Source organism: Phoxinus phoxinus, assembly GCF_949152265.1.
Source record: "Phoxinus phoxinus genome assembly, chromosome: 23".
Lineage (NCBI taxonomy): Eukaryota > Metazoa > Chordata > Actinopteri > Cypriniformes > Leuciscidae > Phoxinus > Phoxinus phoxinus.
The window spans coordinates 21924415-21947264 of NC_136898.1; the positions used below are offsets into that span (position 1 = coordinate 21924415).

General features: G+C 37.1%; 1 protein-coding gene across 2 annotated transcripts; it reads left to right on the forward strand.

Annotated features, from left to right (window-relative positions):
- Positions 1–207: 207 nt before the first annotated feature.
- sgtb (small glutamine rich tetratricopeptide repeat co-chaperone beta) lies at positions 208–22531 on the forward strand. 2 transcript variants are annotated; one of them, XM_079600001.1, is made up of 12 exons: positions 208–321; positions 2930–3045; positions 6439–6542; positions 6658–6733; positions 6896–6995; positions 7076–7180; positions 11317–11455; positions 11625–11687; positions 16090–16127; positions 18916–18999; positions 19125–19245; positions 22393–22531. In XM_079600001.1, exons 1-11 carry the CDS (start codon positions 233–235, stop codon positions 19234–19236), a joined length of 1026 nt encoding a protein of 341 aa, XP_079456127.1. In that variant the 5' UTR covers positions 208–232; the 3' UTR covers positions 19237–19245; positions 22393–22531. The 2 variants fall into 2 exon arrangements, with proteins under 2 accessions (XP_079456127.1, XP_079456128.1); XM_079600002.1 differs by lacking the exon at positions 11625–11687 and having other exon boundaries at positions 219–321.
- Positions 22532–22850: the final 319 nt, after the last annotated feature.

Consider the following 22850-nt stretch of genomic DNA (forward strand, 5'->3'; position numbering starts at 1 on the left):
TAAAAGAATGTCTTCTGCAAATATGTGCATGCAGACCATAGACTGTATGCAGACTTATAAAGATATGCTATATGTATCCTGCACTTCTGTTTGATGTTTTTTGAAAGTTAATATATTAAAAAAAGGGAGAATTAAAAATATATATATCAATAATTGTATGCCTTTTGCGTAGTAGGATTCACGAACCATTCATTGTAGTCCTTGAACAATACCATTTCCGGCTTGACGGCGCATGCGCTGTGCTGCGCATCATCACCATCAGTCTCACGCGAGTGTTCATGACGCTGTGGCTGGAACGAGCGCTGCGGGCACTTTCTCCAGGTAGGTGGGCGGGGGCGCGCACAGCATCCACAAGACTATAATGTTATTGATATTGTGCGCTGATATGAGATGATATGAGTCTAGAAGAGTATCAGAGACTTGCGTTTGCAAAGGTTTCTCTTTCTGTCCGTTAATTAAACTGCGAATGTCTTCAGCCATTGCCCAACCTCCTGCAATCTCATCTGTGTAAACCAGTGTAAACATAGACCATCTGTGATGCACAGGCTACTGCTCATCTACCTAACAATAGGTTTATTCTTAAATATACATCAGGCTAAATGATATTTCATGTTGAAGGGCGAATTTTGATGCCTTTGTCGTTATTACATCATGACTGCATCATGTGTTTTGGCTTTTGTTATCCAGGGACATGCATAATAACAGACTCAATAGCCTATTACAGTTGCACGAAACTATTCTGTTGGCTAGTCTACAGCATGGGACCAGAACAGTTTAATATTTCAGATCACAGACATGTGGCTTTGATGAGCAGAAGCTGATGAAATAATTAATAGAAGACTGTTATGTAATTAATTAACCCCTGCAACAACATGCAGCATTATTGGTTGGGCATCGTTTGAAATTTAGCGATTCCGATGATCAATTTCCCAGATTTGATTCCAGTAAAGTAAAAACATTTAGTCAAACATTTATATATATAACATATTTGTTTATGAACAAGCAAAAACAACTGGACTTAATAAAATACAACTGAATAAAGTTCAGGTACAGAAATGTGAATTAAATGTAAAATAACACTGCATAGTTTTCTTTTTATAAATAAAATATGGATTAATCCTTTATTAAAGTTACCAAAGTTATTCGGTCAAGATCAGCGAGTGATTTTCTTTTTCTTTTATTCTTCGATTAACGTTATTGACACAGACGGTAGCAGGAATATTAGGCTGCTGTCACTTTAAAACACAATGCAGGATACAATATACTGATAGATATGCGTTTTGCTTACGTTCAATTAAGACATAATCGACTGTTTACTAGGATATTTTGACATACTTTTGTGTGTTCAAGCGCAAGAAGACGTGTATGAGAACACAGTTCAGTCAGTATCGCGCACTATACGGGCCTGTTTACATCTAGTCATTTACATGTGTTTTTACTGATCGCATAGCTAAACGAAAGCAACAGAACAGATATGAGCTGCATTTTATTTATCATCAGCTAATTTCACTATTAAAGACAGCAATATGAGAGAGAGAGAGAGAGAGAGAGAGAGAGAGAGAGAGAGAGAGAGAGAGAGAGAGAGAGGCATCAGCACCGTAAGATCATTACTACTCTTAAAGGACAAGTTCGGTATTTTACACTTAAAGCCCTGTTTACAGATCGTATCTGATGAAATAGAACGGTTAAGATTAAAATTTGGACACATGCTGCTGTCGCGAGAATTTTAGGTTTATTTAGGACCTATTTTGCCAAACGTGTCACACCCGTGATTCTTCCGTTGAGAGCTTGAATAATAGACACTCAAGCGGCGGAGTAATACCGCACATTTAATACAAGTCATGGAGTTGGACAAAAACTACGATAAAACCTGTTGGAATGCATCTTTTTCAGCGATTTTTTTTGGGACCGTATCAGTGAACACCCCTGACCACTCGGTGAGTTTCACGTCTTTGTAAACGAAAGTTTAATGTGTTTTAGGAAGGAATCTGCCAGTGCACATAGACAACCATTGTGGGGGTGAGGGGGGAAAGCGATATAAACCTAAAATTCTCGCGACAGCAGCATCTGTCCAAAGTTTAATCTTAACCGTTCTATTTCATCAGATACGATCTGTAAACAGGGCTTTAAGTGTAAAATACCGAACTTGTCCTTTAATGAAGATGATTGTGTTTTGACCGTCTGCAACTTACTTTCTGTTTTATTTGCGTCAGTTTGCAGGTTGGCATGATGAAGAGATACACAGATTAATTTACAGCGATGTGTGTTTCAGTAGCGCTGTCATATCTGGCTATAACATGACATATAACCCATAACACGCTCTATCACGTTTATCTTTTGAACATTTCGGGAGGAGTAAAATTACATGTGTGGTTTCAACAACCAGATGCATTTACACTTGTCCAGTTTAGTCTGGATTGCGGCCCAGACCTCCTCCTGAAGTGGTGTTTTAAATACATCTCGAAAGCGGTTCGTGGGCATTTACACCTGGCCTTTTCACGACCGGATAGCTATCAGATCACAGAAAACACATTTTGATCAGATGTAAACAATGAGAGGCCGCTTTGGATGTCTGCGCAAAGAAAACAGTGTGCGATGCGGGAGTTGAGTTCTCTCTCATGTCTTCTTGCGCTTGAAAATGGTTTGAAATCACATTAAAATGCACACACACAGGAATTGATTGTACTACAAGTATCCGATTCTGGATTTGGAATCGATTTTTGATTCCCACCCCTAATTATGTGTCTAAATATGTTTCGAATAATCAGCTGATATCACTTGCAAAATGTAGCCTACACATTATTGAATATTTTGTCAGTACAGTCTCTTGTTAAATCATTATTCCTCTCTCAGCTGACCCATCCATGCCACATTTCCTCTAACGTCTGAATCTATTGAAAAGGACCTTTTTCAACAAATCTTTCCTCAGGTTTCTCCCAGACAAAATGGCAGTGGAAAAGCGTTTGGCATATTCGATCGTGCAGTTCCTCAGAGATCACACACACTGTGGCTCGCTGAATTCAGATGAACAGGAAAGCCTGGAAGGTAGGTCAGCCTCATGTTTAAAACATTTAAAGTCACAGGCCTTTTCTTGGACTGGCTGTTCAGATTCGGGACTCTGTCACATCAGAAGGACTTTCTGAAAGTCACCACTGCAAACTATTTTACTTTCTGTTTAATTACATGATTATCAGTGATACGTCGGCGGCCTGATATATCAGAGATCGATTAACTGACAAAAATGTGGCCATTTTGTGATTTGTAAAACAAAGAAGTGTGCTTAATTGTATTGAATGAGTAACACTTTACAATAAGGTTCATTAGTTAACTACCGAAGTTAACATGAACTAAGAATACTTTACAGCATTTATTAATCTTAGTTAATATTAATTTCAAGGTTGTATTTGTTAACATTAGTTAATGCACTGTGAAGTAACATGAACAATCAATGAACAGCTGTATTTATATTAAAGGTACAATATGATCACTTGCACAGTGTGATATATCTCCTGCAGTTGTGTACTTACAATATCCCAAAAGTTCCCAAAGATTTATAATTTCTGAGAAATTCCAATTTTAAATAATGGGCCGTCCCGGAATCCCTGTTCACTTGTTGCCTGTTACTGACGTAATATCCGCGTTATCCCTGGTCTGCGCTCAAGTAATGGCAAGCAGACTTTGGGACAAAAGGAGAACTAAAACGAGGATCAATATCAGCGTGCCGTTTTCGAGATGCCGAGAGCTCCACGTCCGTGACAAACTTCCACTTGACGAGACGCCTTTGCATGTACTTTATTAGACAGGTGAGCAAATGTACATAAAACTAATCAATGTTATATAGCTCAACATGATGAAATGTTACATTATGATCTGTATGTTATTCTAATGTTGATCTAGCTTACTGCTAGTTTCATACAGCCAACAAACTAACACATAGAATAATATTATAACTTTCAACACACTCAAATGCAGTTTAGTGTGATAGTGTTGAGCGAGTGGAACAGCGCTGCGTTACCTTACACGTTTAATAAACTGACGTGTGTTAGTAGTACTTCAGCACTTGCGGGTAGTTCGGTAGAATCAAATGTCATTATTCCTTTATATCCGCGAGGCTCGCGGGACTCGTGTGTGTGCGCTGATATCTGTCTCTCTTTAGCAATCGTGACATGCTTCACACCACAGTCATGATAAAAACATCAATGTATTCACTCATCCATAAACATTATTAGATCCATCAACTTGACGACAAGTTCCATAATTCCGCAGGAAATTTTGCGTCATCAAACTACGGCTTTGTTATTGTAAGAGGTTAGCGACCCCTAGCGGCAAAAAAATTACATATTGTATCTTTAACTAACATTAACAAAAATATTAAGTAATACAGTAACAAATATATTGCTCATTGATAGTTTGTGTTTGTTAAAGGTAATGCAGAGGATCTTACCTAATTTTAGAAAAGACCCGCCCTCTCCATTTTTTTTAAAAAATGCACATGCGCAACACTCTATTTGCTCCCGAGAGGGAACGCCTACTAGCAGTGATTTTAAATGGATTTCTCCAAATAGCATGACAAAATTTACCTGTCTAGTAGAATCTTCGCGACTGCGGCATCAGTGGGAAGCCCAACCTGTGCTTTTAGCGCACGCTAAATCATAGTCAAATCACCAGAATGATTGACACTTAGGTGGACCAATAGTATAGGCTACCCACCCGGAAAAAGAAAATCCTCCGCTATACCTTTAACTAATGTTAACTAATGAACCTTTTTGTAAAGAGTTACCATTGAAGGTACACTTTAAGGGCCTCAAAAGTTGAGACATTTGGTAAAATGCAATAAAACCAAGAGTTTGTTATTTGTTCATTCTCTTGAACCTTTAACTTTAATTAACTGGCAAAGGTAAAAAAAAAAAAAAGGTTTACAGTGTACAAATGAATTGTATTTTGTCAATATAAACACATTTTGGAAGTGTGGATGTAACGCATTCCAAAAAAAGTTGTGAAAGAGGCAAAATAAAAGTGAAAAGCTTATAGAATAACCAAGTTAAACTCTTTTGAAACAGTCCACAGTGAGCAGGTGAACTGGTGATAGGTGAGGGTATCGTGATCTTTGCCAGTTAAGACGGGTCATGGCTTTATGGGTCATCGCTTTATGTCAAATGTCACGAGAGAATTGTCAAACAATTCAAAAATCCCATTTCTCAATGCAAGATTGCGTATTGTGAAAAGATTCAGGGAAACCAGAGAAATCTCAGTCTGTGTAGGGCAAGGCAGGAGACCTCTGTTGAATGTGCGTGACCTTTGACCCCTCAGATGGCACTGCATGAGAAACCGTCATGCTACTGTGTTAAATATAGGCACATGGGCTCAAGAGTACTTTGGAAAACCGTTGTCACTGAACACATCAACATCAAGAAATGCAACTGGAATCTCTGTTACGCAAGAGAAAGCTGTTCATCTGTTCAATGCAGAGATTCAAACACAGTGGAAATGTGTGCTGTGGTCCTGATGGGTCGTGTTTCAGCAGTTTTGGGGAAAAACAGACATTGAGTTCTCAGTCCCAAAGGGACCACCCAGCCTTTCATCAGCGACAGCTCAAAAGCAAACATATGTCCTGGTATTTGTGTGAAGGTACCAATGACGTGGAGGTGTGTATTGGGATTGAAAAGAGACATTTAATGGCATCAAGATGACATCTTTCCTGGGAAGCAAGACAATGCCAGGCCTCATTCAGCATGTGCTACAACTGAGTGGTTTCTAGACACTGTGGAGAGGATGTGCTTGACTGGCCTGACTGCAGTCCAGATGTGTCTTCTGTTGAAAGTGCATGGCCCGTCATGAAAACGAGAATCAGACAAGTCTTGTATCAGGCGAGATCGGGGGAAAATGTCACTTGCAAAACTGCAACATTCAGTATCCTCAATTCCCAAAGGATTAAAGAGTGTAAGTAAAAGGAAAGGTGATGTGGTAAATATGCCTCTGTCCCAACTTTTCTGGAGTGTGTTGGAGCCTTCAAAAGCAAAATGTTTTTATATTTACAAAATACTATTCTTTATCGTTACTATCTTTTATTCTTTATCCTATCTTTTCTTTGTACTTTTACAGTTAAATAAAGGTTAAAGAGACATAACAAACCACAGATTCTCACTGCATTTTATAAATTGTCCCAACTTTTCTAGAAATTGAGTTGTACATATACTGTATGCATTTTTAAATATTATTTCAATAAATGATGAAGACATGGTAAAACATTGCACATTTAAGATATTCATAAAACATTCAAAATAAAAAATGTCTTCATAAATGGCCACCATTGTGTAAGAAACACCACCATATCAGCATTATAATGTCATTAATATATAGCATTATTGTTTTGTTTTTTTACAACAAATACATAATTGTAGAAAATTGAAAATATGAATGCATAATTCTCTGTTTAAGTTGCCGTACAGTGTCTCGAGACCACTTTCAAGATCAGCTCCAGTGACTGCCATCTTGCCGCCCCTCAGCCACTGAGAGAGATATTCCTCAACTCTCTCCTCAAAGTAACTACTTTATAGTCATGATTTGATTTTGATCACTGTTGTTTTAATTCTGCATAGTATGCAACATTTTAGACGCACATTTTCCCACAGCTTCTTGTCTAATTGTTGTTTACAGAATGATATTATTACGTTACCCGAGACGTCTCCATCTCCTGAGGACATTGAGAGAGCCGAGCAGCTTAAAAATGAGGGCATGTCGACCTTTCCTACTGTATTTAGACTCGAAACACTGTCGGATTCATATTACATGATGCATGATCTATAACTTAATCGTTGATGCAAATAAAAACATGATCAATAATGAATGCATCATTCATTCCCGATGCTCAAATGCTTTTGTGTTTCTTTATTAGGGAATAACCACATGAAAGAGGAGAATTATAGCAGTGCTGTGGACTGTTATACAAAAGCCATTGAGTTGGACCAAAGAAACGCAGTCTACTACTGTAACAGGTGAACGTTTTGATATCACACACTCGTGAAGACGGATGCGCTGGTGTTTGGTGTTGACTGATGGGATTGTTCTCTCTCAGGGCTGCGGCACATAGTAAACTCGGAAACTACACAGAGGCTACGGGAGACTGTGAACGAGCGATCGCCATCGACGCTTCGTACAGTAAAGCTTATGGCAGAATGGGGTGAGATGGTTTAATTACTGTGGGATAACCGTCAGTGTTGTTATTGTAACTGAGACTAAAAGTAAACTTTTCAAAATCGTTTTCGTTCATTGAAATGAGGCTGAAATAAAATAAAACAAATATTAGATGTAATTTAGAAATATTATAGAAGTTTATAATATTATATTGTTAATATTAGTTAACTACATGAGTTAACATGAACTAACAACGGAAAATCATACTTGATCATTTATTCATCTTAATCATTTCCATTTCAACAATTACTAATACATTATTCAATTCAAAAGTTGTATCTGTTAATATAACTGAATGGACCTGAGCTGATATGAACTAACAATAGCATTTTCAAAGTTTCAAGAGCATTAAATTACGGTAATAAGTTTTATGAGCATTAAATTAATGAGTTTCATGAGCATTAAATGAATCAGTCTCATGAGCATTAACTGAATCAGTTTCATGAGCATTAAATTAATCAGTTTCATGAGCATTAACTGAATCAGTTTCATGAGCATTAACTGAATCAGTTTCATGAGCATTAACTGAATCAGTTTCATGAGCATTAAATTAATCAGTTTCATGAGCATTAAATTAATCAGTTTCATGAGCATTAAATGAATCAGTCTCATGAGCATTAACTGAATCAGTCTCATGAGCATTAACTGAATCAGTTTCATGAGCATTAACTGAATCAGTCTCATGAGGATTAACTGAATCAGTTTCATGAGCATTAAATGAATCAGTCTCATGAGCATTAAATTAATCAGTTTCATGAGCATTAAATGAATCAGTCTCATGAGCATTAACTGAATCAGTCTCATGAGCATTAACTGAATCAGTTTCATGAGCATTAACTGAATCAGTCTCATGAGCATTAACTGAATCAGTTTCATGAGCATTAACTGAATCAGTTTCATGAGCATTAACTGAATCAGTTTCATGAGCATTAAATGAATCAGTCTCATGAGCATTAACTGAATCAGTTTCATGAGCATTAACTGAATCAGTTTCATGAGAATCAAATGAATCAGTTTCATGAGCATTAAATGAATCAGTTTCATGAGCATTAAATGAATCAGTTTCATGAGCATTAAATTAATCAGTTTCATAAGCATTAAATTAATGAGTTTCGTGAGCATTAAATTAATCAGTCTCATGAGCATTAAATTAATCGGTTTCATGAGCATTAAATGAATCAGTTTCATGAGCATTAAATGAATCAGTCTCATGAGCATTAACTGAATCAGTCTCATGAGCATTAACTGAATCAGTCTCATGAGCATTAAATGAATCAGTTTCATTAGAATTAAATGAATCAGTCTCGTGAGCATTAAATTAATGAGTTTCATGAGCATTAAATGAATCAGTTTCATGAGCATTAAATGAATCAGTTTCATGAGCATTAAATGAATCAGTTTCATGAGCATTAAATGAATCAGTTTCATGAGCATTAAATGAATCAGTTTCATGAGCATTAAATGAATCAGTTTAATGAGCATTAAATGAATCAGTTTCATGAGCATTAAATTAATGAGTTTCATGAGCATTAAATGAATCAGTTTCATGAGCATTAAATGAATCAGTTTCATGAGCATTAAATGAATCAGTTTCATGAGCATTAAATGAATCAGTTTCATGAGCATTAAATTAATCAGTTTCATGAGCATTAAATGAATCAGTTTCATGAGCATTAAATTAATCAGTTTCATAAGCATTAAATTAATGAGTTTCGTGAGCATTAAATGAATCAGTCTCATGAGCATTAAATGAATTGGTTTCATGAGCATTAAATGAATCAGTTTCATGAGCATTAAATGAATCAGTCTCATGAGCATTAACTGAATCAGTCTCATGAGCATTAAATGAATCAGTTTCATTAGAATTAAATGAATCAGTCTCGTGAGCATTAAATTAATGAGTTTCATGAGCATTAAATGAATCAGTTTCATGAGCATTAAATGAATCAGTTTCATGAGCATTAAATGAATCAGTTTCATGAGCATTAAATGAATCAGTTTCATGAGCATTAAATGAATCAGTTTCATGAGCATTAAATGAATCAGTTTCATGAGCATTAAATGAATCAGTTTCATGAGCATTAAATGAATGAGTTTCATGAGCATTAAATGAATCAGTTTCATGAGCATTAAATGAATCAGTTTCATGAGCATTAAATGAATCAGTTTCATGAGCATTAAATGAATCAGTTTCATGAGCATTACATGAATCAGTCTCATGAGCATTAAATGAATGAGTTTCATGAGCATTAACTGAATCAGTTTCATGAGCATTAAATGAATGAGTTTCATGAGCATTAAATGAATCAGTTTCATGAGCATTAACTGAATCAGTTTCATGAGCATTAAATGAATCAGTCTCACGAGCATTAAATGAATGAGTTTCATGAGCATTAAATGAATCAGTTTCATGAGCATTAAATGAATCAGTTTCATGAGCATTAAATGAATCAGTTTCATGAGCATTAAATGAATCAGTTTCATGAGCATTAAATGAATCAGTTTCATGAGCATTAAATGAATCAGTTTCATGAGCATTAAATGAATCAGTTTAATGAGCATTAAATGAATCAGTTTCATGAGCATTAAATTAATGAGTTTCATGAGCATTAAATGAATCAGTTTCATGAGCATTAAATGAATCAGTTTCATGAGCATTAAATGAATCAGTTTCATGAGCATTAAATGAATCAGTTTCATGAGCATTAAATTAATCAGTTTCATGAGCATTAAATGAATCAGTTTCATGAGCATTAAATTAATCAGTTTCATAAGCATTAAATTAATGAGTTTCGTGAGCATTAAATGAATCAGTCTCATGAGCATTAAATGAATTGGTTTCATGAGCATTAAATGAATCAGTTTCATGAGCATTAAATGAATCAGTCTCATGAGCATTAACTGAATCAGTCTCATGAGCATTAAATGAATCAGTTTCATTAGAATTAAATGAATCAGTCTCGTGAGCATTAAATTAATGAGTTTCATGAGCATTAAATGAATCAGTTTCATGAGCATTAAATGAATCAGTTTCATGAGCATTAAATGAATCAGTTTCATGAGCATTAAATGAATCAGTTTCATGAGCATTAAATGAATCAGTTTCATGAGCATTAAATGAATCAGTTTCATGAGCATTAAATGAATCAGTTTCATGAGCATTAAATGAATGAGTTTCATGAGCATTAAATGAATCAGTTTCATGAGCATTAAATGAATCAGTTTCATGAGCATTAAATGAATCAGTTTCATGAGCATTAAATGAATCAGTTTCATGAGCATTACATGAATCAGTCTCATGAGCATTAAATGAATGAGTTTCATGAGCATTAACTGAATCAGTTTCATGAGCATTAAATGAATGAGTTTCATGAGCATTAAATGAATCAGTTTCATGAGCATTAACTGAATCAGTTTCATGAGCATTAAATGAATCAGTCTCACGAGCATTAAATGAATGAGTTTCATGAGCATTAAATGAATCAGTTTCATGAGCATTAAATGAATCAGTTTCATGAGCATTAAATGAAACAGTTTCATGAGCATTAAATTAATCAGTTTCATGAGCATTAAATGAATCAGTCTCATGAGCATTAAATGAATGAGTTTCATGAGCATTAAATGAATGAGTTTCATGAGCATTAAATGAATCAGTTTCATGAGCATTAACTGAATCAGTTTCATGAGCATTAAATGAATCAGTCTCACGAGCATTAAATGAATCAGTTTCATGAGCATTAAATGAATCAGTCTCACGAGCATTAAATGAATGAGTTTCATGAGCATTAAATGAATCAGTCTCATGAGCTATCCCCAAAGTCTTGAATATTTGGTTATAACCAAATAGGAAAAAAAGAAGTATATAGTAAATATAGTTATAGTTAGGTATATATTAGGTATATAGTTATGTACTGAAAATCATAAATGAAATCATTATGGAACTAGCATCCTCCGATGATTCAGAAACCAGAATAAGTGCATTCATCTTAATTCCCATCTCTGCTGACTTATACAACAGATTTTAAAAGTGAATCTAAAATATTAAAAGTAACCAGTATGTTACAGTTATTAATTTACAAAATTACAGTACTTTTATCTTCTTTGATCTCTTTATGATTATAGATTGGCTCTAACGTCTATGAGCAAGTATCCAGAAGCGATATCTTATTTTAATAAAGCTCTGGTGTTAGATCCTGAAAACGACACCTACAAATCCAACCTAAAGATCGCAGAGCAGAAACAAAAAGAAGCATCCAGTCCTGTGAGTAGAAGAAGCTGCTGTCGTATGTAGCTTGATCCACCTTATGAAGAACTGCAGTCTATCTTAGTTTTTAATGAATGTATATTGAGTATCCCAGTTGAGTAATTAAATATGAGAACTAGCCCATAATAACTCCTAACATTAGCTTTTACATGTTGTGTTCTCACAGACGGCCACAGGACTGGGGTTTGACATGGCCAGCCTCATCAATAACCCTGCTTTCATTAGCATGGTATGCGCCAGTGTGTGGTTTCGCATTTCTCTGTTAATAGTATTTATGAAATGGGTCATAAATCGACCCTGCGACCCCTTTCATGTGTCAGGAATGCAGCACATGCCAGAGTTAAAGGGGCAGTCGGCTGAATCAGACTGAGGGTGAGCGTGGGGTTTCTAGCACACTGCAGCAGTCTAGAAATTGGGACGATTTCATAAAAAGAACCGACTTTTAAGACCTAAATGCACAAAATGTAATGCAGGGTGTGACTGCTTTGGTGTAGAGGAAGGAAGAACTCAAGAAAGATGAATTTGACATGCTCTAGGCATTGATTATGCTACTTAAAGCTGCAGTCCGTAACTTTTTGGGGTTAAAAATGATCCAAAATAAATGTTTGAGCAAGTACATAACAAGCCAGTGTTCAAAACTATCTGCTTGCCTTAGCTCGATTCAAAACTGTAAGCTTGGAGTAATGTTTTTAATTCCAGTGGTACTGGTGGATTTCCGCGGGAAATTCGAGCATGTCTTTGTGTCATTACGTCACATCTGTAGACATAAAGAAGAGTCTCGGCTAGTATTACGTCACATCTGTACACATGAAGAAGAGTCTCGGCTAGTATTACGTCACATCTGCACACATAAAGAAGAGTCTCGGCTAGTGTTACGTCACATCTGTACACATAAAGAAGAGTCTCGGCTAGTATTACGTCACATCTGCACACATAAAGAAGAGTCTCGGCTAGTATTACGTCACATCTGTACACATAAAGAAGAGTCTCGGCTAGTATTACGTCACATCTGTACACATGAAGAAGAGTCTCGGCTAGTATTACGTCACATCTGTACACATAAAGAAGAGTCTCGGCTAGTATTACGTCACATCTGTACACATAAAGAAGAGTCTCGGCTAGTATTACGTCACATCTGTACACATAAAGAAGAGTCTCGGCTAGTATTACGTCACATCTGTACACATAAAGAAGAGTCTCGGCTAGTATTACGTCACATCTGTACACATGAAGAAGTGTCTCGGCTAGTATTACGTCACATCTGTACACATGAAGAAGAGTCTCGGCTAGTATTACGTCACATCTGTACACATAAAGAAGAGTCTCGGCTAGTATTACGTCACATCTGTACACATAAAGAAGAGTCTCGGCTAGTATTACGTCACATCTGTACACATGAAGAAGAGTCTCGGCTAGTATTACGTCACATCTGTACACATGAAGAAGAGTCTCGGCTAGTATTACGTCACATCTGTACACATGAAGAAGAGTCTCGGCTAGTATTACGTCACATCTGTACACATAAAGAAGAGTCTCGGCTAGTATTACGTCACATCTGTAGACATAAAGAAGAGTCTCGGCTAGTATTACGTCACATCTGTAGACATAGAGAAGAGTCTCGGCTAGTATTACGTCACATCTGTAGACATAAAGAAGAGTCTCGGCTAGTATTACGTCACATCTGTACACATAAAGAAGAGTCTCGGCTAGTATTACGTCACATCTGTAGACATAAAGAAGAGTCTCGGCTAGTATTACGTCACATCTGGACACATAAAGAAGAGTCTCGGCTAGTATTACGTCACATCTGTAGACATAAAGAAGAGTCTCGGCTAGTATTACGTCACATCTGTAGACATAGAGAAGAGTCTCGGCTAGTATTACGTCACATCTGTAGACATAAAGAAGAGTCTCGGCTAGTATTACGTCACATCTGTACACATAAAGAAGAGTCTCGGCTAGTATTACGTCACATCTGTAGACATAAAGAAGAGTCTCGGCTAGTATTACGTCACATCTGTAGACATAAAGAAGAGTCTCGGCTAGTATTACGTCACATCTGTAGACATAAAGAAGAGTCTCGGCTAGTATTACGTCACATCTGTACACATAAAGAAGAGTCTCGGCTAGTATTACGTCACATCTGTAGACATAAAGAAGAGTCTCGGCTAGTATTACGTCACATCTGTAGACATGAAGAAGAGTCTCGGCTGGTATTACGTCACATCTGTACACATAAAGAAGAGTCTCGGCTAGTATTACGTCACATCTGCACACATAAAGAAGTCTCGGCTAGTATTACGTCACATCTGTACACATAAAGAAGAGTCTCGGCTAGTATTACGTCACATCTGTACACATAAAGAAGAGTCTCGGCTAGTATTACGTCACATCTGTACACATAAAGAAGAGTCTCGGCTAGTATTATGTCACATCTGTACACATGAAGAAGAGTCTCGGCTAGTATTACGTCACATCTGTACACATAAAGAAGAGTCTCGGCTAGTATTACGTCACATCTGTACACATAAAGAAGAGTCTCGGCTAGTATTACGTCACATCTGTACACATAAAGAAGAGTCTCGGCTAGTATTACGTCACATCTGTACACATAAAGAAGAGTCTCGGCTAGTATTACGTCACATCTGTACACATAAAGAAGTCTCGGCTAGTATTACGTCACATCTGTACACATAAAGAAGAGTCTCGGCTAGTATTACGTCACATCTGTACACATAAAGAAGAGTCTCGGCTAGTATTACGTCACATCTGTACACATAAAGAAGAGTCTCGGCTAGTATTATGTCACATCTGTACACATAAAGAAGAGTCTCGGCTAGTATTACGTCACATCTGTACACATAAAGAAGAGTCTCGGCTAGTATTACGTCACATCTGTACACATAAAGAAGAGTCTCGGCTAGTATTACGTCACATCTGTACACATGAAGAAGAGTCTCGGCTAGTATTACGTCACATCTGCACACATAAAGAAGAGTCTCGGCTAGTATTACGTCACATCTGTACACATAAAGAAGAGTCTCGGCTAGTATTACGTCACATCTGTACACATAAAGAAGAGTCTCGGCTAGTATTACGTCACATCTGTACACATGAAGAAGAGTCTCGGCTAGTATTACGTCACATCTGTACACATAAAGAAGAGTCTCGGCTAGTATTACGTCACATCTGTAGACATAAAGAAGAGTCTCGGCTAGTATTACGTCACATCTGTACACATGAAGAAGAGTCTCGGCTAGTATTACGTCACATCTGTACACATGAAGAAGAGTCTCAGCTAGTATTACGTCACATCTGTACACATAAAGAAGAGTCTCGGCTAGTATTACGTCACATCTGTAGACATAAAGAAGAGTCTCGGCTAGTATTACGTCACATCTGTACACATAAAGAAGAGTCTCGGCTAGTATTACGTCACATCTGTAGACATAAAGAAGAGTCTCGGCTAGTATTACGTCACATCTGTACACATGAAGAAGAGTCTCGGCTAGTATTACGTCACATCTGTAGACATAAAGAAGAGTCTCGGCTAGTATTACGTCACATCTGTACACATGAAGAAGAGTCTCGGCTAGTATTACGTCACATCTGCACACATGAAGAAGAGTCTCGGCTAGTATTACGTCACATCTGTACACATAAAGAAGTCTCGGCTAGTATTACGTCACATCTGTACACATAAAGAAGAGTCTCGGCTAGTATTACGTCACATCTGTACACATAAAGAAGAGTCTCGGCTAGTATTACGTCACATCTGCACACATAAAGAAGAGTCTCGGCTAGTATTACGTCACATCTGTACACATAAAGAAGAGTCTCGGCTAGTATTACGTCACATCTGTACACATAAAGAAGAGTCTCGGCTAGTATTACGTCACATCTGTACACATAAAGAAGAGTCTCGGCTAGTATTACGTCACATCTGCACACATAAAGAAGAGTCTCGGCTAGTATTACGTCACATCTGTACACATAAAGAAGAGTCTCGGCTAGTATTACGTCACATCTGTACACATAAAGAAGAGTCTCGGCTAGTATTACGTCACATCTGTACACATAAAGAAGAGTCTCGGCTAGTATTACGCCACATCTGTACACATAAAGAAGAGTCTCGGCTAGTATTACGTCACATCTGCACACATAAAGAAGAGTCTCGGCTAGTATTACGTCACATCTGCACACATAAAGAAGAGTCTCGGCTAGTATTACGTCACATCTGTACACATGCCGAGACACAACCCGCGTAAAGTGGATAATTCCGCGAATAACTGCAATTGCAGATTCCGAACAGAGATGGCGACAGAGAGGAAAAACTACGGACTGCAGCTTTAAAGACCCTATGGCTATGTTTGGAGTAGTACATTACCATACAGTACTACTCTGCAGGATATAGTGCAGAGCATTTTATCGGACAAAATCTTCATCAATTTTCAAGGAAGTGAAAGGCTAAATTTTTTATCGTTTATAAGTTTGGAGTCTGTCAGAAAGAGTCTCTGGTCACCAAGGCTGTATGTATTGGATCTAAAACAGTAATCTTACAATGTCACTGTCATGTATTCTTTAAATTTGATGTTTGTATCCACTCAAACACTCTCTCTTTTGCACTATAGGCTGCCAGTGTGATGCAAAACCAGCAGGTGCAACAACTGTGAGTTTAATAAATCAACTCTGTCTAAACCTTTCAATTCATTTAAAGGGATAGTTCACCCAAAAAATGACATTTCTGTCATCATTTACACACCCGTATGTCGTTCCAAACCTGTATGACTTTTGTTCATCTTTGGAACACAATGAAATATATTTTTTTATATTCTGTCATCAGTAGCCGCGTTTCCATTACAGATTTGCGCAAATGTTTTGCGCTTTTATCTAAATATCGATACAAAACTATTGCGAAATGACGGCGTTTCCATTAACCGATGTTATGCGACTAAAACGTCCTTTTTTCTCTCGCGATAAAGTCATTCTAAAAATCACGGCAGCGGACGTTGGTTTATATAATCTCACAGCCACCGCATTATTATTATTATTATTAATGGAAGGAGACGTACGTGTTATCCAAGCATTAATGGCAGGGAAAGACCCTTATATTCCAAACGAAATATAAGGAGTTTCTGGGTGTTTCACCCTCATTTCTGCGCTGAGGTTTTGATTGTGGCATTTCTTTGAAGTTTAGAATCCAGTATTCCTATAGGCTAATTATTGTTTCTTTTATGAATTTAATAAAGAACTCTGTCTCCTATTCCAAACGATCCATGTAGGCTACTTTTGTGTCCATTCGTTTTTTCCTTTTTAAACCCGTAATTGAAAAACGAAAAATAAACGGTTGTCTTTTTAAAACGCAAAGTTGAACACCACAATTTTAATTTGAACTGGCTACACCAACTGTTGCGCAAAAAAGTAAATATCGACGAATTTTCAGATGTTTGTTTAATGACTTTTTTCCCCTTTATTAAACATGTAAAATATTCACAAATTAATATGGAAAACTTGTCGATTTTACTGGTTTTCTAAGGCCAAATTAGAACCTGGAATTGACATTTTCCCGCAGTGCTGAATAAGAAGAGCCATTAATATTATTAATTTTCTAACTCGGCTAAAAACATCTCCATCTCCGCTGTTAAGCAGATGCTCTTTTAGAGAGAAATGCACCTTTCATACGGATTACTTAATCAGAACAAAATGTATTAGCTTTCGATTCGAATTTGTTCGTTTTAAAGTGGTCATTTCAAGCTTTAGCTATATAGGCCTAGGCTATATTTTGTTTCAGTTCTCGCGCTCCAGTTCAGGGAGATCATGAAAACGCGCCTGATTTTTTTATTTTATTTTACAAAAGCACAACATTTTCTTGTTATTGTTTACACAAATAAAAGTAGTTACAAATAATGTATTATTATTTTCTGTATGATCAGAAATTATAGAGTAGGCTATATTAAGTTTCACTGTTAATAGGAAAATGCAAGTGTTCACGCCCGCGCCTCCGTGCCACGTAGTGCGCGCTCCACACTCCACACATACCCTTAGATATGCGTCAAAATATTGTGTTTATTTGTGATAATCTCCTCTGTATTATTATTGTCTAACCCGTATTATGAATGACATTTGACGAATTGCTTTGTTCCTTTTTTGGATAAAAGCGTCATCTAAATATGTAGCCTAGTAAATGTTATAGGCTAATAATGATGATAATTATTATTATTTGCGTACACGGACCCCAAACACACCGCGTCTTCTAAGTCAGGTGACTGGAAATGCGCAAAAACTGTTTCCATTGCAGTTTTGCGAAATATTCCTTTTTCGAATTGGCTGAAAAACCTCCTCATGCGAGCGTAAAAACTTGTTTGCGATAAACGAGAGTTTTTGCGAAATTGACGTGTTTCCATTGAGCGTATTTTCAATTCGCAATTTCAATTTGCGCAATTTGAAGGGTAATGGAAACGCGGCTATTGAAAGTCTACGCAATCAACATTTTCCAGCTTCAGAACGTACATGAAGAATGAATTGAGCAGTTTCATTTATTTTATGCTTTTATTGCACATACAAACATGGTCATGCTTACACAAATCATTTTTATATTGTTGAAAACCGGTGTGCTGCTTATTAGTTTTGTTTAAACCATGAAATTTTTTTCCAAACTTCTTTTACAAATAGAAAGTTTAAAATAAATGACTTGACTTTCACTTCTTTGTCAACTCTTGAACAATAGTGTACATCTGCTGAGATAGGGCAATTTGTTTCAAGCAGTAACAATCTCTTAATATGATGAACAGATATGTTTTAGGCTTTTATTAAGGCGTAGTATCTTAATTGATCAATGCACGTACATAGAGTGCATCAAATATGTGCATCAAATATGGTAAACAAAACTCAACCGTACTTTCTTGACGTATGAGAACCGATGAGGTTTGTTCTCACGCTACAATCACACACGAACAAACATTTTTTGGATGAACTATCCCTTCAAACAGCCAATACCAGGGTTCGTACAAGGTGCTTAAAGTACTTGAATTTGACTTTTTGAAATTTAAGTCCTGGAAAACGGCCATATTTATGAAGAGGTACTTGAAAAGTGCTTGTCTTTTTAAAATACAATATATATATATGAAACTTAATTTTTTCAAAAAGGCACAAATGCAATCTTTTCACTCAAAATGAACACGGCAGCCCGTCTGATAAACCCCCATCAGACCTATTCTCGATACTAAGTATCGCAATTATAAACTTTGTTTTCAATATATATTATTAAATACGTTGTAAGTTGTATACAACCTCATATCTGTAATTTGAGTAAAAAAAAAGTCCTTAAAGTCCTGCAATTTCTTTTTACCGTGTCTGTACGAACCCTGTAACACTGCAACTGAGAACTCTTAAGACACACACGCTATATTTGAAAAAGTCCTGACCAGGTGTGTTTGTGATGAACTGTCCAAAACCAGCATGTCGGGCATGATGACCAATGCAGTGGGCGGCCCCGCAGCGGGAGTGGGCGGATTATCTGACATATCCAGTCTCATTGAAGCGTGAGCATCTTCTCTTTGACATTTGATTGACGTGACATGTGTTCCACGGAAGGTTTTGAGGATGTTTTGATGTGGCTCATGAACTAGGACTCTGACACTGTCCCGTTTGCTGACGTTTCTCTCAGTGGACAGCAGTTCGCCCAGCAGATCCAGCAGCAGAATCCAGAGCTGATCGAACAGCTGAGGAACCACATACGGAGTCGCTCCTTCAGCGGCAGCGCGGAGGAACACTCCTGATCCCCGCAGGTCTGAGACCTCACACTCACCCCGCTTTAACTACACACTTACAAGCAGTTCTGATGCGAGGAAACGCACTCATTAGAGTTGGAGCATTGAGTTGTGTCTCAAATTTTAATTCCGATTGTGACATTCCCAACCTAGGCTCATTGGAAAAAACCTACTCCAGTCCAAAACATACGTATACATGCAATTCACTGCGGTTTCCAGCGGAAATCAACACTAGAGGCAGTAAAACGCTAACAACTCGCATTTATTTTTACACAAATGATGATTACAGGGGCAGATTAGCAATGAATAGACTTATTTTTATGCAAAATAGTATGACTTGAGCTCAGAACGCTAGCTACGTTTACATGCAGTAATCGGACTGATAGCTCAATTAAACTGAAAAGCCTTCATATAAACACCTCGATCGATCAGAATCAAGTTCGAGACGAATTCAATTTTGATCGGTGTGGCAAGAAGGCCGTGACGGATAAAAGGAGGAGTGACGAAAGAGGAAGACGAGAGAGGACTAGACCTGGACTTTGTTTTAGTTTAAGCAGCATGTGACGCTTTACTTTTGTTTTGCTGTTTATGTTGAACATTTGCCGGTCTCTTCTCGCCTACTTCCTTTAGCAGTCTTTAAAGGAACACGTCAACTTTTTGGGACTTTCGCTTATTCACCGTGTCCCCCGGAGTAAGATAAGTCCATACATACACTTCTCATCTCCGTGCGTGCCGTAACTCTGTCTGACGCACCCACCGCTAGCCTAGCTTAGTAGCAGTGCTTCGCCTTCTGAGAATATAGTTCCCAGTATGTATACGGTTAGAAGATGGCTGTGTCTCATGTGACCTTGTTATTTTTACACGCTGTGACTATACAAATCACAACATGTAAATAGGAAAATGTTGGCGTTATTTTGTCTCTTATTGGGAGCAGTATGCTAGCTGGAGCCATTTACCTCCAGTCTTTGTGCTAAGCTAGGCTAGTGGTGGGTGCGTCAGACAGAGTTACGGCACGCACGGAGATGCAGGGCTGCCAACTCTCACGCATTGAGCGTGAGACTCATGCAATTGGCCCTTTTCACACGCTCTCACGCCACACATCCATTTTCTCACGCAGAAAAAAATCGCGAAGCAAAGGACACTGACAACGACAGACAAGACAGAGCAGGTTACTTTTGATATAAAATAAATGATCAGCTCTCAGATTCTGTCAATTTTATTACGCAATTCAGACAATAAATACCGTTTTGGCGCTTGTAAATGTGACGTGACAGATCTCTGTAGCGCCTCAGTTCAAGCGGCACGTGTGATCAACTCTAACTTCTTTACTATTAGTAAATAAACCCGAACTTACCGAAATGTATATGACTCGGATCATTTACATTTACATTACATTTATTCATTTAGCAGACGCTTTTATCCAAAGCGACTTACAAATGAGAAACAATAGAAGCAATTAAACTAGCAGTAGGACAACAGTATGTAAGTGCTATAACCCTTCACAGTACAATCCAACGCTTTTTTTTTTTTTTTAAATCAATCAGTGTTTTTCAACCGCGGTAAGAAGTCAATAAAACAGGTCGGCTAGAACAATGTCACATAACTTACATTTACATCAGGAAAGCAATTTAATGACCATTTATAGGCTGGAAAAATTAGCTATAGAGTTTTGTTAAATATGTCCACTATATTAAGCTACATATTATATTTTTACTTATATCATTAAAATATTATAAAGTTGTTATTATAATAAAGAACGCATTATATTTAATTTAAGTTGTTATTTTTAACCTTTAATAAAAATAGCCTAGGGCTCTCTATGTTTACAGCATTAGTGATTTATTTTTTAACATGTATCTACTGTAACTAATAATTATCAAAATTAATCGAGAATGTCAAGCAATAATAAATACAGTAACCTGCCAGTAATTGTAACCATTCAGCTAAACATTGTAACATGTTGTCAGTAAACTTAATAAAAATAAGTTACCAAATGTTTTGACAATCACAACTTATTGTGATGCAAGGTATTTTTTTTTGAAAAAAAAAAAAAATCTCACTCCAAGCTAAACTCAAAAGTTGGCAGCCCTGGAGATGAGAAGGGTATGTATGGACTTATCTAACTCTGGGGGATACGGGGAATAAGCTAAAGTCCCAAAAAGTCGACGTGTTCCTTTAACATAGTTACATTGGTGGCAATACCCGGGAGGAAAGAAGAACGGTCAAAAAGCCCTCAACGCTTATTCTTTTAGATATGTCATTAAGAGAAAAAAAACACACAATTATACTCGTATTAGCTCCGGTGACATCATAATGGTAATAATTCTCAACACAGAAGTTGTTTGTAATACATGTAATGTACATGTAAACACAAATATATAAATCAGATTGCAAAGTTTAGGGTTCGTACAAAGACCTTTCAGAATCTGAAATCAGGTTGGATTCATTGAGATTGATGAAAACGAGTGCATAAACATACTCTCCTTACTGTCACTTTTGTCCAATTCAATGCGTCTTTGCTAAAAAAAGGAATTTATTTCAGAAAATGTCTTACTTTTCCAACACTGACCTGTGGTGCTCAGTTTGAAACGTGTGACGTTCAGTTTCCAGCTGAAATGAAAACTAGTAAAAGACCAACAACTTATTCCTTATCACATAAATTATGATTACATGGGCAGATTATCGATTAATAAAGACTTATTTTCACTTAGTTCCTTGCGCTAAAGAATGCTACGACCTCAAAACACTTTTACCATCGAGCATTTGTAAACGAATACATTTTTACATAAAACAAGCGGTTTAATCTCATGTTTGCTTTTTTGATAACACCATCAGTTTGGTTCATTGTCAGGTTTAGTGAAGGCGGTATATTATTTTCAAATGCGATACGTACAACAACCAGATTCAGTCATTGGTTTCAGAAATAACTGACTCACCTGACATTTCACTTTTAAAAAAGCACCGTGATACACATTTGCCCAAATGTCGTTTTCCCAGTGAGTCTGTGTTGGACATTTTCCCAGTGCTCTTTTCACTGTGTGTAACTAGTAGGGATTTTCCTGTAACACTTATACCGCTGTAAACACACTCCACAGACAGCACTTTTATGTTCGCGCTCCCGTGTATCCTGCAGAATAATGAACACTGTAAATCTGGTCTATACAGGAGAATCAGAGGAAGAAGAGACGTGAGTGCAATCGTTAAACTGATCCTTCTATTGGAGTCGAAGCCGAGATGGAGGGAATGGCACTTTATACGGAGACGTCGGGAGGGAAGAGGAGAAAACACATCTAAAATCACCGTGTTTGTCTGTGTAGATAATGTTTCAGTCCTCTTTATGAATGTAGCTGGTTATGACACATCAGAGTTGACTTTATTTTACTAAACGAATGATTGATCATGTATTAACTAAATGTGGGGCCATGTTGTTAACATCCAAGGGCATTGTGAGAATAGTTCACGGCTGAAATGACAATGATGGCAGTTCTGTAATTTTAGGGTGAACTAAAACCCTTTAACGCATTCGGATTATTTTTTACAACATATTCTGTTCGTTTTAGGAACAAGAGACGTTTGTGTGCGGTAATCGCTATATCAGCTGCTTCACCAGATCTGTTCGTTTA

Coding starts and splice junctions, on each gene's coding strand:
- sgtb (XM_079600001.1), top strand. CDS start 233: ATGCGCTGTGCTGCGCATCATCACCATCAGTCTCACGCGAGTGTTCAT. Junction 11,688..16,089: donor ACCCTGCTTTCATTAGCATG/GTATGCGCCAGT, acceptor TTTGCACTATAG/GCTGCCAGTGTGATGCAAAA. Junction 19,000..19,124: donor ATATCCAGTCTCATTGAAGC/GTGAGCATCTTC, acceptor CGTTTCTCTCAG/TGGACAGCAGTTCGCCCAGC.